General features: G+C 37.1%; 1 protein-coding gene across 3 annotated transcripts in view; it reads left to right on the forward strand.

Moving 5' to 3' along the window:
* BZW2 (basic leucine zipper and W2 domains 2) overlaps nucleotides 1-17,298 on the forward strand; it is a 62,782-nt gene that overhangs the window by 13,271 nt on the left and 32,213 nt on the right. The window contains exons 1-2 of one of the 3 annotated variants that reach the window (XM_049641575.1): nucleotides 6,717-6,934; nucleotides 9,724-9,788. In XM_049641575.1, the coding sequence (XP_049497532.1) occupies nucleotides 9,731-9,788 (58 nt within the window). In that variant the 5' untranslated portion in view covers nucleotides 6,717-6,934; nucleotides 9,724-9,730. Of the gene's footprint in view, nucleotides 1-6,716; nucleotides 6,935-8,426; nucleotides 8,921-9,723; nucleotides 9,789-17,298 lie in introns of those variants that run through there. The other 2 variants (XM_049641574.1, XM_049641576.1) reach the window with 2 other exon arrangements.

Genomic DNA, 17,298 nt, shown 5'->3' on the forward strand with positions numbered 1-17,298 from the left:
GTCTACACTCCAGTTTCATCAATTACCCCCAGTACTATCCTAAATACATTACGTGTGTGTGTGTATAGACACACACACACACACACACACACACACACACACACACATAATATGTATATAATTCCTCACAGTACAGCATGCACTCAAGGATTACATGCTGCATTTAGTAATGTCCTTTTGAGTCTCCTTTAATTTGCTATAGTTCTTTGATTTTTGTTTTTATTTTGTTTTTGTTTTTGTGACATTAACATTTTTGAAGAATACAGGCCAGTTGTTTTGGAGAATGTCCCTAGATGTGCCTTTGTTTCCTCATCATTAGATTCAGATCATGCATTTTTGTTTGGAATGCCACGCAGATAATATCCTGTTCTAACTGTAAACCGTCTGGAGTCATGTGATGTCTGTTGTCCCTGGGTTGAGGTGTTATCTTGTTGCTGCACTGCAGAGTTAGCATCTTCTTTTTGTAACTGATGTGAAGATGCTTTGAGGCTTTTCGAATATCCTGTTGATCGTCAAGCACCTCTACATATGCGCATGCACACGCGCACACAGTGTGTCAGGGCACTTTTAGCATCCATTGATGATCCTTGCAAGAATCAGTTTTTGGCACAATGATTTTCTAACTCCATGTTCCTTCTGTATTTTTCCATTGGCATTCTACTGAAAAGAAAACTTACATTTATGTCTAATTACTTCTCTTTCCCTTGTGCACTGATCTGTTTCTTTTCGCTAAAATAAATGAGTTTGGACCTCCAGATTCTTATTTTACTCACTGAGTTATTCTCCACGCTGTTGTTAATTATTTTTGTGGCCACATTGTCTCAGGTGATGTCAGTGGATTGTCTTCAGGATAGTTTTTATGTAGTTTGATCTATTTTTATCTTTCTTTGTTAAAAGCCATTCAGTACTTTCTGACACATGACTTCTGAGAATCATGTTGAATCTTCCCTGCTCTAACCTTGGAATCAGTCATTTATCCAAGAGACCTTTGTTCTTTAGTAGGAAATGATATTTGGAGCCTAGGTCATATTTCTTCTTATGCACAGATAATATTATTGCCACACTTTGGGGATTGCTTTAAACTTCAAAAGAGGTTAAAGAGTTCCCATTTAAACATGCAATTTTTCTAATTAAAAAAGCTATGTATTCTTACATTATAGAAAATACAGACAAATAACAGAACAGGAATAAAATGCTCCCTGAACTCTATGCACTCTCTTGACCACGTGTGTTTTGTGTAGCTTAGATTGTATCATGTATATAGAATTTGGTGGGCGTTTAGGTTTTTTTCTCTTTCTACTTAACACATCATTGTTTTCTCCAAGTCCAAAAAATTAAACAGTTGTAGTTTTCAGTCATATACTTTTTATCTTTTCCTTGTGGTCTTTTTATCTCAGTGCTGTGATATCCGTAAGTAGGGAAAGTTTGTTCGCTCGCCCTCCACATTTTCTGCCTCCCTCTTCAATCCCACATTGTTACCTACCCTCCGTCTTCCGCCTGATCATCAGAGGATGCACAATTATCCATGTGGAAAGACAGCAATTAGTATTAAAGACTGTGGCAAGCATTTATTTTGTATACTGATTGCACTTTTGATTTTAGTTATGACAAGCTGTACTCAGTGATAAATGTGTTTTCTCTAAAATTAACATCAATGTTTGGCAAACAGAAATAAGTCACTCAAGGAAATATCTGCCTGGTTACTGCTCTGGTATGTTTAGATGTATGTGCACAGCTTTTAACTCTGGAGAGCATAGGCTGTCTCTGGTTTTGCTCACAATTTTTTTTCCTTTTTAGTGTGGGATTTTCCAACCTTGGCACACTTAAAATTTTGGACCAGATAACCCTTTGTTGGGGGGGGGGGGGGGGGGGGCTCTCCTGTGCATTGTCCATTATTAGCAGCACCTATATCCTCTACCTACTAGATTTCAGTAGCATCTGCACTTCCCCAGCATGACAAAAGAATATCTACAGACATTGCCACATGTTCCCTTGCAGGGCACATAATTACCCCGGAATGAGATCACTGCTCTGGAATAATGCTTAACACATAATAAGCACCCCCCAAAATACAAATTAATATATATTTAAACCACAGCTGCCCAATCTTTGGCATGTACTTATTTTATGCCACCATTTCCTCTAAATTCTTAGAATTTGTGGTTTGAAATATTGTAGGTATGCAGTCATCACAATACTTTTGCTTGTAGACAAAAGTTCTAATTGTTTTAACTTACCTAGAACAGAGGTTTTGGGGCGTTTTGCTATTAAAATACTTTGAAACATTATTTTTGAGAACCTGGCTTTCTAAAAGCCAAAGTGTGCTCTTATAAATCTCTGGTGTGTGTGTGTGTGTGTGTGTGTGTGTGTGTGTGCGTGCGTGTGTGTGTTTGTGTTTCAAAGTGTTGAGAGACTTTAAGAATCACATCAGTAACATTAGACTATCTGTGAAGTTGAATGAATATGCCTGGTTAGTTGTTAAGGGAGGAAGGGAAGGATCTGGGGGAGAGAATCCATCTGGGGAAAGGAGAAGGGCCCAGAGAAGGGAATATGCATGCCCTGAACTACTTCTTACAATCTACATTAAGCAGAGGACATGAATTGATAGAGTGAAAGCATTTTAGGGTTTTATTCAACTTCCTAAAAGTTTTATAAAATAACTTCACTTAAGGGGAAATAAGTGACATTGCACATTGTCTTTTTTTTTTTTTTTTAATTTTTTAAATTTACATCCAAATTAGCTAGCATATAGTGCACCAATGATTTCAGGAGTAGATTCCTTAGTGCCCCTTACCCATTTAGCCCATCCCCTGTCCACAACCCCTCCAGCAACCCTCAGTTTGTTCTCCACATTTATGAGTCGCTTCTGTTTTGTCCCCTCCCTGTTTTTATATTATTTTTTATTTCCCTTCCCTTATGTTCATTTTTTTGTCTCTTAAAGTCCTCATGTGAGTGAAGTCATATGATATTTGTCTTTCTCTGACTAATTTCACTTAGCATAATACCCTCCAGTTCCATCCACGTAGTTGCAAATGGCAAGATTTCATTCTTTTTCATTGCCAAGTAATACTCCATTGTGTATATATACCACATCTTCTTTACCCATTCATCCCTCGATGGACATTTCGGCTCTTTCCATACTTTGGCTGTTGTTGATAGTGCTGCTATAAACGTGGGGGTGCACGTGTCCCTTCGAAACAGCACACCTGTATCCTGTGGATAAATGCCTAGTAGTGCAATTGCTGGGTCGTAGGGTAGTTCTATTTTTAGTTTTTTGAGGAACCTCCATACTGTTTTCCAGAGTGGCTGCACCAGCTTGCATTCCCAGACATTACACATTGTCTTAATTTATTTCTCTGAAGAAGTTGTACATTGATACTTAAAATGTGATTTTTAGAATATTTCTATTTTTGCTAAAAGGAAAACAAGGTATCACCATTCAGAACCAAGGTAGATACGCTAATAAGTGTAAGGTGTGAAATTGTTTTGGAAATATGATAATGAAAATTTTATCATGATGCCTCTATATCAGAAAAAGATTTAGATGAGTAGTAAGCTCTTAGTGCTTTTTTTCCACAGCACAATTCCTTTGGGTTTTGGTCACTCTTCCCTTGTAAGGTGGTTGCTTAGCACAATTTAAATTTCCACCATTAGTGTCCCTCTGGAGATGGTTGTCAAGTTTTTGAGGGGAGAACTATTATTAAGTTTGGTACTCTTTAAGAAAGATTATTTTTGTTCTTTCATACCATTAAGGATAAGAGTAAATGGGACATGAATATAATAGTGATATTTAAATTTTTTTTTTTTTTTTTACCGTTTATTCATTTTTGAGAGACAGAGAGACAGGTGTGAGTGGGGGAGGGGCAGAGAGAGAGGGAGATACAGAATCTGAAACATGAAACAGGCTCCAGGCTCTGAGCTGTCAGCACAGAGCCTGACATGGGCTCCAACTCACAGACCACGAGATCATGATCTGAGCCGAAGTCAGATGCTTAACCAACTGAGCCACCCAGGTGACCTTGGCCTATATTTCTTTAAAGTACTATTTTAGATTTTAGAGGGAAAATGTTTTTGTCATTCACTGTGTAAGAAGACTCGGTAACATGTTTATATGTATGTAATCTGAACCAGTATTAAGTAGAGTGGCATTTGAGTGACTAATATTTTTGTACTAAAGAAGGGAATATCTGATTTTATTTAGAAACTTTTTTTTTTTATAGATAGGCTACTATTTGAAATTTCGTTGTTTGTTTTTTTTTTTTTTTTTTCCAATTATTATAAAAACTAAAACTTACATAGAATGTGCCTGGAGATATAATGAAGAATTCTGTAGAGGCTGGGGATGATTTTGAGTACAGAGGCTGTTTGGTACAAAATCATAAGGACATTTAAAAAGATAATGTTGTTCTTGGCAACAAAGTGTAGTGTTATTGTAGGCATTTATCTGGTCTATTGCTTTAGAATGTTAGTAATTTACACTTTTAGAGAGCAACTTAATTATTTTTGCTTCTTCTGAGATCATTTTTATGAACCTGAATGACTCCTGGACACAACTTTTAGTGAAGGATTTTATGATGTATGTTCCTAGAGTTTTAGCTTTAATGGAAAGGAGGAGAGTTTATAACTTTAGGAAATTTTTAGTTCATTCTTCTTATGGTACATTATTTCGCTCATTTGGAGTATAGAATAAAAGGTAGTTCTTGAACGTTCCTCCTGAGCACAAAGTGCTTCATGGGAATGTTGCCGTGAAGTGGCAATCACATTGCCAGTTTTGTGTGCTGGTGTTACGGTGCCATTCCCAAACACTTTATACTTTGGAGATGATGTTGCTGCCTGGTAACTTTTATTATCTTAGAACGGAAAGTCTTTTTTTTTTTTTTTTTTTTTCCTTCATACTGTCTCCAGGGTTATTTACTACCCAGAGAGAGTTTCACTTTGAAGTTTGCTGGATTCTTCTTTTCTCACAATAGCCACCAGGTTTTGAAATTTGGGCAAAACGCTCCTCCAAGCCACTTTATTTAAAAACGTCATATTCTTTGTATGTATTTTCACCTTTTTATTAAATTGAAGTGGGTTAGGCTATAATGAATGCTTTAGAACTGGGTTGCCCACCGTAACGACTGGCCACATTGGCTATTTTCATTGTAATTCATAAAAATTAAATTTTAATTCCTCAGTTACACCAGCCACATTTCAAGGGCTCAACAGCTACATGTGTCTAGTAGTTGCCGTATTAGACAGTACAAATCTAGAACATTTCCACCGTCACAGACACTCCTGTTGGACGCACTATATTAGAATGGGGGGTGGCAGACTGCAACCTGGGAGCCCAGCCTGATCTACCACTTGTTTTCTGTAAATAAAGTTCTATTGCCATACAGTCACGACCGCCTGTTTACATATTGTCTGTGGCTGCTTTCAGTCTATAACAGCAGAATTGAGTAGTTGAAACAGACCATGTAGCTCACAGAGCCGAAACAATTTTCTTTTATCCCTTTGCAGAAGATTTCCACCCCACTGTCCTGTGTGCATACTCATGATTCTTAAAGGTCAAGTTGTTTTCCCAAACAACTTTTTTTTTTTAATGTTTATTTGTTTATATTAGAGAGAGAGAGAGGGAGACACAGAATCCGAAGCAGGTTCCAGGCTCTAAGCTGTCAGCGCAGAGCCAGTTGCGGGGCTCAAACCCACGAACTGTAAGTTCATGACCTGAGCCAAAGTCAGATGCTCACGCAACTGAGCCACCGAGGCACCCCCTGTGTATGCGTATTCCTAAAGTTGAGGTTGTTTGGATAGCATAGTTATATGTGCATATTAGCAGTGTAACATATTACATAAGGCAGATTATCACACTTCAAATATTATCCAGACCAGAAGAACAATCATCCCCTTTTAGGAACAGTAAGAAGTCCTTCTCTGGCAGATCACATTCTTTCCAAAATGAAGGGAATGAAAGAAGGAGAGCACCAGCAAGAGCACATACAACAGGGCAGTCTACTCACGGTGTGCTGGACAACTGGCAGAATTAGTGCACTGTTGGCAAGAGGCCAGTCCATCTGAGTGCTGGCCCATCATCACACTTGGGCCCTGAGTCCTGTTGGGAGTAAGGGATGGAATCTGCAAAGGACCCAGGACAGCTAGAATATTAATAGAGGGAGGTGGGTGAAATTCATCTATTATGTTAAACCTAAAACTCTTTCCATTTAGACTTAAATAGGAATGTATTCAAAAAATGTTTATTTCATGAATAGGGTGCTTAGTTTTGAATTTTGGTTGATTGAATCATTTTAATACTTCACTGTCTTTTTTGTCTTGTGGAATATCCAAGAAATTTTGTCTCTTAGATGGCAGGTGAAATATTTAAATCCATTTTGTTTTACCATTTTGCATACAGTTTTCTTGAATAATACTATTTTAAACCCTGGAGCTTTTCCATTTTGGGGGACAGCATGAGCTTATTTTTATTTTGTCTGTGTGTTTGGCTTATTGTTTTATATGCATACATATATGCATGCATAGGTTGTACCACACATAAGTTTTGTCTCTGAGGATTCTGTAAAATTTATTTTAAAACACATACACATAGACACATACACACATAAGTATGCATTTCTAGTTGTTGTCAAGTTGTAAATTGTAATGCAACCCAATAAAAATAAGCTTTTGATGTTGGCCTAATAGAGCTGTCTTTGTTACTTTTTGTTACTTTCCCAGGTTTAAACTAGCACAGTTTCTTATTCAAAGTGCCCTTGCTTCTCTTTTGCCACATCTTCAGTGAGTGCCTTATAAAGCCTGACCCTCACTGGAGCAGATTATAATGTAGCGTGGATTGCTAAATTTAGAGAGAAGCCAGACCTCTGCTCTAAATAGTAACAGCTAAGCGATAGAGACTTGCTGAGCAGAATATCTTCATTTAGTCTTTCAATACCAGTAGGTGAGTTTCTGTTTGTGTTTGTTTTAATATTTGCTGTTGTGTTCGTCAAGATCTTTGTATACTTTTTTGTTTGCATGTTTATTATGTTATCTTCCACATATAGTATATGGAGAGTGTGAATGGTAAGCCCAGGAAACTAGACCACGAAGAAACAAACTTTTGTGTTTAGAACTGAAGAAAGTATAAATATAAATGGAGCTAAAGATGTTTAAAATAGAGTAACTCTGTCGTTGGTAGGCTGTGTTTTGTGGTGATTCCTCATTAGCAGAAAAAAGAGCAACAAAATGCAAAGGTAGAGGTAGAGAATTCTGTGAGTTTATCTTCTGGACCTTAAAATAAAACTCTTAGTGAAGGCTCACACTTCAAAAGTATTTTTTATTGATTACAAAATGGAGACATCTTTGGCAAAGAGTAACTCGTTCCTGCGTGTTCATCTGCTGGAAAAGCTTCTGGCTACCTGGGGTCTATTTTTCTTATATCTCAGTATGAGCCCTAAACTCTTTACCAGGTGTTTTTCTTTGCTGGCACAAGAAAACATTTTATGTGATATTTGTGATGTTTGGGGAGGGGGGGTAGAAACTATAAACATGTATGTGCGCGCCCATTTATCACATGTACCCCCAGTGACCTGTTTGCTAATCCAGAGTGAATCTGCTGAAAATGCCAATGAGGAACTTTCTGAATGAGTTTTGTGGTGAATGTAAACAATGCATGAGAAGCTCTGTTTCTGACTTGTATCAAATAGAGTTTATTGCATTTGTAATTATTTCAGTATGTAGCAGCTGCCCCAAACACCAAGAGCCATCACTTTCTCTGAGCTTGTTCTAGGTTGTACTTCTGTTGAGTTGTAAATGTTTGTGGATTTTATCTCCCCTAGGCGTGCTCCTTGAGGGCACGGAATCTGGCTTAGTCACCTTTATATCACAAAGCATGATATATTAAGTTCACACTATAGTATTAATAAAAATTGTCTGTACTGAAACTATAGAAGAAATTTTTGTGTTTGTTACTTTATTTTTTAATCAATTCCAATTAAATTATGATTAAAGTTTTGAGTGATAAGCAGATTGCTTTCTATATGAAAATAGGAGATTTTCTTCTTTTGTTTGTGGAAAGAAGGTTTTGGTGTATAAAGTGAATAATTTTTCCATGTTATTGAAGATTTTTTTTAAACTTTGAGACATAAATAATTCGCTTAAATACTGCAAATTTTCTTGATTGTTTAATAGTGACTTAATCAGAAAAAATCTAAACATTTTCAAATCACAATTTAAAGAAGACCCTTGAAAGGTAATTAAATCATTTGCTTGACATTCTCTTAAATTGTTTGGTCTTCATAATTTAGGCAACCTGGATATATCTTCAGGTTATAATATTAATGCCAACAAAGTTATTCTTAATTTGTAAAAGATCTTATGGAGCAGGGTTTTTTTTTTACTTTTTTTTTTTTTTAAGATAATTGATTCTTTTTAAAATTTTCCTTGCAGAGAAAAGCAAATATTGCATATACTCTCTTTTTAACCAAAAAGTTATGCTTCACACTTTTATTTAACTGGCTTTTTTCCATTAACACTGTGCCTTGAACATCTTTCCATGTCTGCAACAGCTTATTTAACGAGTATTTACTAAATGCTCACTCTTTACTTACCATTGTGTTAGATGCTAAAGATACTGCTTTTAGTAGAACGGACAAAGTCCCTACTCACCTAGAGGTTGCACCCTCATGGGAGAAGTAGACCTCAGGCAAACAGATAACAGTGGAATGTCAGGTGCTGCTAAAGGCTGTGAAGCGAAGTAAAGCTAGGTAAAAGGAGAAAGAACAGACACCAGTAGTGGGGATGTACAGGTAAGGCCTCTCTGAAAAAGAGGCCCTTGAGTGTGTCAGTGAGGGAGCCACCTCAAGGGCTGGGGAGAGATCTTCCCAGAGGAGAGGAAACCTTCTCTGGCACATTGGAAGAAGAAAGAGGGCAGTCTGGCTGGAGCACAGTGAGTGATGGGGAGAGATGCAGGTGTGGGAAACATAATCAGAGAGGTAGCCAGAGCAAGAAGTGCAATACATTTATTTAGATTTAACTCATTCTTCTGTATAGCTTCATAACATTCCACTTAATGGCTTATGATAACTTATCTAACCAGATGACTGTTTATGAGCATTTAACTTTGCATGTTTTTATGCATTCAACAATGCTGCAGCTAAACCTTTATACACACACATAAATATGCATATTTGTGCAGGTAAAATGGTAAATTTCTAGGAAAAGAAATGCTAGACTACACGTTATAACATGTAAATATTTATATTCACCAAATGCTTCCCAAAAGTATTGTGTGGAACTTATTCCCTATGCCAGAGTTTATGTCTGTGGTTTTCCCTATGTCTTTTGTCAACACTAGATATTATTAAACTTTAAAAATTTTTGCCAGTTCAACAGTTAAAACTATACCTTGCTTTGGGGTGCCTGGGTGGTTCAGTTGGTTGAACATATGACTTCAGCTCAGGTCGTGATCTCATGGTTCCCTAGTTTGAACCCCATGTCCGTACTGACAGCTCAGAGCTTGGAGCCTGCTTCAGATTCTGTGTGTCTCCCTCTCTCTCTCTCTGCCCCACCCCTGCTCACATTCTGTCTCTCTCTCAAAAATAAATAAACATTAAAAAAAATTTTTTTAATTACACCTTGCTTTTTAAAAGTATATTCAGTATAGGTGAGGTTGAACATATGCTTATTAGCCATACATTTTTGTATGAACTGCTTATTTGAAATATATAATCTTTTTTTCTTTGTTTTCAGAAATTTTATGAATAAGCATCAGAAGCCAGTGCTAACAGGCCAGCGGTTCAAAACTCGGAAAAGGGGTAGGTTGTGCTGCATATTTGTGGGACTGGGGGGCTGAGAGAGTAGGTGAAGTTCTCAGCAAGACAGGAGTTTGGGGAAGGATTCAAATTATCCTTGTTCACACCTAACTAAGCTCACTAGTTCTACTCTCCTGGGCTCTGAATGTAAAATCTGAAGTTCTTCTGCCTCCAAGCCTCTGAAAGGTTATTTAGGTCTCTGACCTCAGACAAGTCATTTAACTTGTCTAAACTTTGTGTCTATCTACAAAATGAGGATGATTCTGTCTGTTCGGTTTCCTCACTCTCCTGTGAGGCTAGGAAGACACTAGATAAACTTTACTATTTTTGACATCACATTTATATTTGAGTTTTTCTTTCTTTGTTGTTTTTAAGGAAATGTTGAAAGCAAAGATGGTAAAACTTGGGAGAGAGGTAATCTAGGGAAGGAGATATTGAGGAGTTTTTACTCTTGAGAATTTAAGAGGTCACATTAAATGTATTGCCTAAGTATCTTGAAAACTCAGTATTTTCAAGTGTCTTTTATTGTGGAAAGGTAGTGTCGAACCTGTTTAATGACTGGGGAAATTTCTGTTTGTGTGAATGACTTATTGTTAGGTCATGTTCATCTCCCTACCCTTTCTGCATAAAGAATGGTTTTAAATTTCAAGTGTTTAATCAGTTTGGCATTCTTATACAGAAGTCCTCTTGGACTTAAAAGAAAAAAAAAAAAAAATAGCTGAGCCATAACCTGATTAGGAAACTTTTTAAAAGGAAACATGGTACAAGATTATTATGTTGACTAACACTAGGATAGTAACTGAAACGTATTTAAGGAAATATCATGTAGAAAGCTAAATGATGGTGGGATATCTCTCTGAAGGCCTCACTACTGATTATGAAACATAATGGCATGTAATGGTATCATGTGCTACATTGTTGAATTGATGACCCATATGTTACGGCTTTGGCATTTCCAGTGTTGAGGTGGCCCCTGAACCTTCCGCTGTCTTGCGTAAGGATTGTGTCTGCATAAGTAGCAAGTCTAGCCTTGCAGAAGAAAAAGAAGTCTCCATGCAATCAATGGAGTGGAAGAGTTCATGAGAGTAGCTAGATAGCCGTGAGGCTGGATTTCTTTGTAGATGCTGCTTGCAGGGAATTCACATTCGTACTGAAACAATGAAACTAAGAAACTGTAAACTAAGCAAAAGGTGGTTATTTTGTACAGTAATTTTTGTCTTGTGCTTTCCCGTTTTCTATTTTTTTTCCATCCCTGGCTCATCCCTATAAACTAATATACATATGACCTCAGCCATCTCCTTCTGCTTAGTCCCATCTTTGTCATATAAATTGTGTCCCCATGATATTTCCCCATTGAAATCTGGACCCTGATATTAACACAAGGTGTTACAGTCAATGTGCCTTCCTTATCTCATTGTTTAAAGCAGTCAATGGGGGGGAAAATGATGTGGATGATTTCAGAAGGATTTCATCAGTAAGGAATGATATAGTTCAGAAAGCTAATTATAGTTAAGGTATTGTTGGGCCTGGTAATGTGATAATAGCTAATATATGTCCAACTGTGAGGTGCAGAAAGGTTTGCCATCGCCTGCCCACTGGGGGAACATGTTAATCTCAGACCTGGATCTCCAGCTTTATTCGTGGGACGCTGATTCACGGTAACTGAGCTTAAAAGCCAAGAGAGGGCCCAAGGGTGTATTGCACAACAGCAGGCGTGATTCAACAAGTCAACTGGCCCTTAGAGTCAGTCTTCAGTTTTAAGCCAGAAAGGTTTTCTCTAAATCTGAGCTGGTTTATCTCTGATTCATTTAGTGGGCAAGATTGTGCCTGTGTCTTACCGCTGCTGGAATACTCAGAGCTACCCAGAAATATATATTATTTGCCATTGATGTGGATTCATATAACTCAGATCTATTGGGGATTTAAGCACTTGAGCTATTTTGTGCCAAACTGCTGGTTGGAAATCCAAAAAAAAAAAAAAAAAATGGAGTCAACCTCAATTTCTGCTCTTCATAATAGTGAATTGCATCCTGATGATTTATCGTGCTTTGGCTTTTCTTTTGCTCTTATGATAGGGCTGACTTCAGATAAATGGCTGGCAGTTTTGTAGAGGTAAGGAAAAAAATCTAGTGAGGATATCTCAAGGTCATTTTGCTAGGCTGTCTTCTGAAGGTCTGTCTTCAATTTGAAATTGTTTTCTAACAAAGCTAATAATGCTCTTCCATGCCAAGTCTGGGAAACAAAACTATTTTTATTGCCTAAGATCAAAATTAAACATTATGACGCGACACATCATTTAGAAATCCATTCAGACTCTTTTCCTTTATAAAATATGCACATCTTGTTTATGATACTTTCTTCAAAGAGATTATGTTTTCTAGTATGGCTTGTGGGAATTTGAAATGATGGAATTTCTCCCCTGAGCCATTGTTATGCTTAGCTAAATGAAATAGTTAATGACTGAACTCTCCTCTTTATAAATTTTGTAGAGAAATTGGATTAAAATTACTGAAAATAGGAGAGAGAAAAAAGTAACCAACTACAGGCAACCAGAGTGACCACATACTCCATTTCATCTGTGTTGACAGTTTTAAACACTCTTAGATTTTCAGTAAGTGTTAGCAATTAAGCTAGTAAATGTTCAAATGTTGAACTCTGTGTGTGTGTGTGTGTGTGTGTGTGTGTGTGTGTATGCACATAGGTAGAAAACCCATCATAGTTCTTACTCATTTATTATAACTAAGTGACATTCAAAAAGGGATGTAAGTTATGCTATTTATCACTTAATTAACAGGTAGGAAAAGTGTTATATTAAACAGTTACCATGGTTTCCAGTGAAAGCATTTTGTTTAGATAACTTATGGACATATTTGAGCATCAGAAATAGACCTGTTTCTCAGTGTCAGTACAAGGGCCAGCATGACTAACTCTGTAGTGTCACACTTCTGATTCACCAACACAGTATAAATTTGAGACCCTAATTATATACTTCCCGCTTCTAGGGAGGTTTGACCTGTCAAATGGAAACTCAAGGAGTAATAGCATATTTTCATTAGGATTTTGTTAGTTTTTTTGCTAGACTGTCCTCATGTGAAGTACAAATTACACATAATGTTGTTTCAGATAAAAAAGAACCTTTGGGTAAAATGTCATGTTTCTCCAAACGTTTGACAGGGTTGTGGCCATTTTCTTGTTGGGGAATTTTGTATTCCACTGGGTGGGCATTTTATCTCAGCAGATGGGAGTTGCTTTTCAGCCTACAAAAGAATGATTAATCCTTTCATGCCATCACAATTTCTTTAGATTCCCGAGCTACAAGGGATCATCTTGACCTACTGCGTTATTGCTCACTGTTGAAGTATCTTCGGCCGTGATCTGCTGTCTCCCTCCTTTTACTTTCCTCTTCCTTGGCAAATCTCTTAGGAAAATAAAACCGAAATGAAGGGCTTTGTGCAGACACAAGTTTTTAAGTTGTCTCTTAGATTCAAAACAAAGCCCTCTGCATGAATTCTTAGCATAGTCTAGATTTTTACCTGTGTACCAGCTTTCATTTTCCACTGCTTCAAATTAATAATTTTCAAATCATCAAAGTCTGTTCTACCACCTGAGTCAACATCCAAATGTGTCGTAGTGCCATTGCAGGAATGGCGTCAGTTGATTTTGAAAGCTGGTTACAAGACAGTAAACAACTTGTAGAGTCTTTTCTTCTCATGTTCTCATATTACAAGGAAAGAAAACTTTCTCTCCCAAGTGGAAAGGAGAATTACCTTTTGGTAAATCTGGACCCTGAGTGGGGAGTGAAGTTTCCCTTGCTTGCCAGTGAGTTCCTCGTGTGCAGTCACGATTACCCCCTCTAACAGCCTCTCATAATCTATTCCTCTGGAGTTCCCATTCTCTTCCTCCCCCTCTACAAAACAAGACCTTAATTATATATATATATATATATATATATATATATATATATATATATAATTTTTTTTTTTTTGCATTCAACATTTGCATGTTCTGGGCTGCCTAATGTTTTGCTTATGTCATCAAAAGGACTTTTATCTCTTGTTCATGAAAAATAGTGTTCAATTTATGTCTGTCTTTATGGCATCTTATGCTGTGTGACTCTGACTGGTACTGGGAATGCCATTCTTCTCTGGTTCTTGTGCTGTGGTGTTAACCCCTTACAACTCATCCCTTCTACTAGATCAGGAAAACAGTGAGTCTGTACAAACCAGGCAGGTGCTGTCTGGTTTTCAAGTAGTTTTTAATTGTATCACAGTCACGCGTTTTAAATAGTCAAAAGAATTCTGCAAGACACATGATAGAGACAGCAAATCTGATCCCCCAGAGAAATGCCTTCTGCTTTTTACGTGCTTCTTTTAATTTTTACATTCATGTAACCAAATACCATCCTTACATGGTTATTTCCTGACTTTCCTGTTTATACTCTGGAAGATGAAGATTTAGCTCTCTTTCATGTGCAGACCTCTTCTCAATTCTTTCTCTGTGACGCAGTTTTAGCTTGGCCACTATTTAGGGTTTATATTATTGGGACTTTATACCTGCTATTCATAGCTCAACTGTTATGCGGTTGGTTTGATCTCTCTGAACATCATTTTGTCTCTGGAGTTAATGTTTCATAATTTATCTTCCCTTTTTTGCTGAGTTTTCTGTGCCTTAACACTAGTCGATACTAACCTTTCCCTTTGTTATGTAAATCTTCCAATACAAAAACTTTAGGAATTCTTATCCTCCATCACGTTAGACTCTTAGTGAAAAGCTCCCCTGGTCAGTTTGCTCCCTGGGCCTGCAGTACAGCTGTCAACATGAAATGTTTGAAATGTCTTTTCACCGGTGTCCTGGAGAATCCTATTTCCTGGCTCATGTTCTTTTTTCCTCCTTTTTCCTGGGATCTCCTGACTTAAAATCACGAGTTATTCTCTCATTTTTGGCCGAATGTCTGCTTCAGTAGCTCTTTTAAAAAAGATTCTATGAGAAACATCATTTTTGAGGCCTCAGGTGTCTCAAAATACATTTATCCAGCTTTTGTGCTGAGTTAACAGTTTGGCTGAACACTGAGTTGTGGTTTCAAAATCGTTGTCCCTCAGAATTTTGAAGAAATTTCATCTGGTTTCTGATATTTCTGTGGAGCAATTTAATGACATTCTGGTTTTTTGGTAGTTTGTATGTGATTTGGGTTTTTACCCCCGAAACTTCCAATAGCCGCCTTATTCCCAGTGTTGAGATTTCTCGATAATGTGTGAGCCTTGTTGGGGGCCCACTTTGAATCCTTGTGCTGGTGTCTAGACAGTTCTTTATTGGGAAACTCATGTCCTTCAACTCTGTAAAACTTTCTTGAAATTTTTAAATCATTTCTTTCCTTTTTGAAAAAAGAATTCTGAGGGCATCCAGCTGCTCGCTTGGTGGAGCGGGTAACTCTTGATCTTGGGGTTGTGAGTTTGAGCCCCGCCTTGGGTGTAGAGATTGCTTTAAAAAAATTCTCATTATGCTCATTATTTAAACATTTGACTTGTCTGCTCTTTTTCTTATTTTTTTGCACTTATTTTCTAGGTCTTTTTTTCTTGACTTTTAAAATCTCGTTTCTAAGAGATATTCTCAGCTTTGTCTTTCAGCTCTTACTATTGAGTTTTTAACTTATTTTATCATACATCCCATTTCCAAGAACTCTTTTATTCATGAAATGTTTCTTTTCTTTATATAATATATTCTTCTTCCTCTCCTTTCCCTCTTCCCTTCTTCTTAGAGTTGCAGTATCCACTTATCTCCCTAAAGGTATTTATGGTAAGATTTTTGTGAAGTATCTGTTTCATCTTTTGCCCCTCCCTTTCCACACCCAACTCATTCTCCCTAAAGGGAAGGTAAAGGTGAAGAAGTCCTTTGAATTGAATCTTACTTTTACCTTTAATTTAGCTTTTTTTTTTTTCTGCCTCTTCTGACCTCCTCCAATTTATCATCTTCACTTCTTTTCAACAGTGTATGATCCTTGCTTTGTTTAAGATCAGGTTTGTTTAAGGGGTGCTTGACTGGCTCAAGCAACTCTTGATAACTCTGGATCTGCTGGTCATGAGTTCGAGTACCGCAGTGGGTGTAGAGATTACTAAAAAATAAAAATTTAAAAAAAAAAAAAAAGATCTGACTCCAAATGACCTTCCACAAGAAGTCTCTCTAGAGTCTGCTGAGGATAGAAAGCTACATGTATTTTTATTCCCAAATCCTCTGAAGCCCTTTCAGGGCTTCTACAAATTCAAAAATATTGTCATTATAATGCTAGGATATTATTTGTCTCTTTTACATGTTTACTCTGGTTTATGGTGGTTTCCCAGAGGCTACATGATGTGTGATATTACAGTGGATATGGGACTCCATCTGTCTGCTATTAAGCCAGGTGTTAAAGAGATTCAAGAAAGCCTGGTTCATACTAATTTTTTTTTATTTGATAAATATTTTTTAATTTTCTGGTTTAATTTCTATAAAGTAAGTATCCATAGATACAACCTCCTTACACAAAAATGCTCTTTGGCATCCTCAGTACTTTTTTTTTTAGTAATTTTATTTTGTAGCTTTTTTTTAATGTTTATTTTTAAGACAGAGACAGAGTGTGATACAGGGAAGGGGCAGAGAGAGAAGGAGACAAAGAATTTGAAGCAGGCTCCAGGCTCTGAGCTGTCAGCAGAGTCCAACATGGGGCTCAAACCTATGAACAGAGATCATGACCTGAGCCTAAGTCGAATGCTTAACCGACTGAGCCACCCAGGCGCCCCTGAATCCTCAGTACTTTTTGTAAAGGGTGGCAAAGGGTCATGAGACCAAAAAGACTGAGAGCGTCTGCTCTGAAGCTATAAATATACATATCTAGTTCATGATATATATTAAATACTTTAAGTGTGCCCTGGAATAACTTACCTTGTAAAAAGAGACATCCCTCCAAGAAATAACAAGTGTTAATGTAGATGTGGAGAAAAGGAAATCCTCATGAAATGTTGGTGGGAATATAAAGTGGCACAGTCACTATGGAAAACGGGTTGGGAGTTCCTCAAAAAATTTAGAACTGAAGAATACCAAACTAAGAAAATTTTATCTGAAGAAAATGAAAAGAGTAATTCAAAAAGATATATGCGCCCCCATGTTCATTGCAGTATTATTTATAATAGTCAAGATCTGGAAGCACCCTAAGTGTTTATTGATGGATGAATGGATTAAACAATGTGGTATATACATATGTAATAGAATATTATTGAGCCATAAAGAGAGGGAAATCTTGCCATTGGAAACAACTTGGATAGACCTGACGACATTATGATAAATGAAACAAGTCAGAAAAAGACAAATACCATATGATCTTACTTAGGTGTGGAGTCTTTCAAAACAAAACAAAAAACCCCAAACTCATAGAAAACAGATTGGTGGTTGCCGGAGGCAGAGAGGGAGGGGTGGGCACAATGAGTGAAGGTAGTCAAAAGGAACAAACTTCCAGTTATAAAATAAATAAGTCCCAGGGATG

This window comes from Panthera uncia, chromosome A2, assembly GCF_023721935.1.
Source record: "Panthera uncia isolate 11264 chromosome A2, Puncia_PCG_1.0, whole genome shotgun sequence".
In the NCBI taxonomy this organism is placed as follows: domain Eukaryota; kingdom Metazoa; phylum Chordata; class Mammalia; order Carnivora; family Felidae; genus Panthera; species Panthera uncia.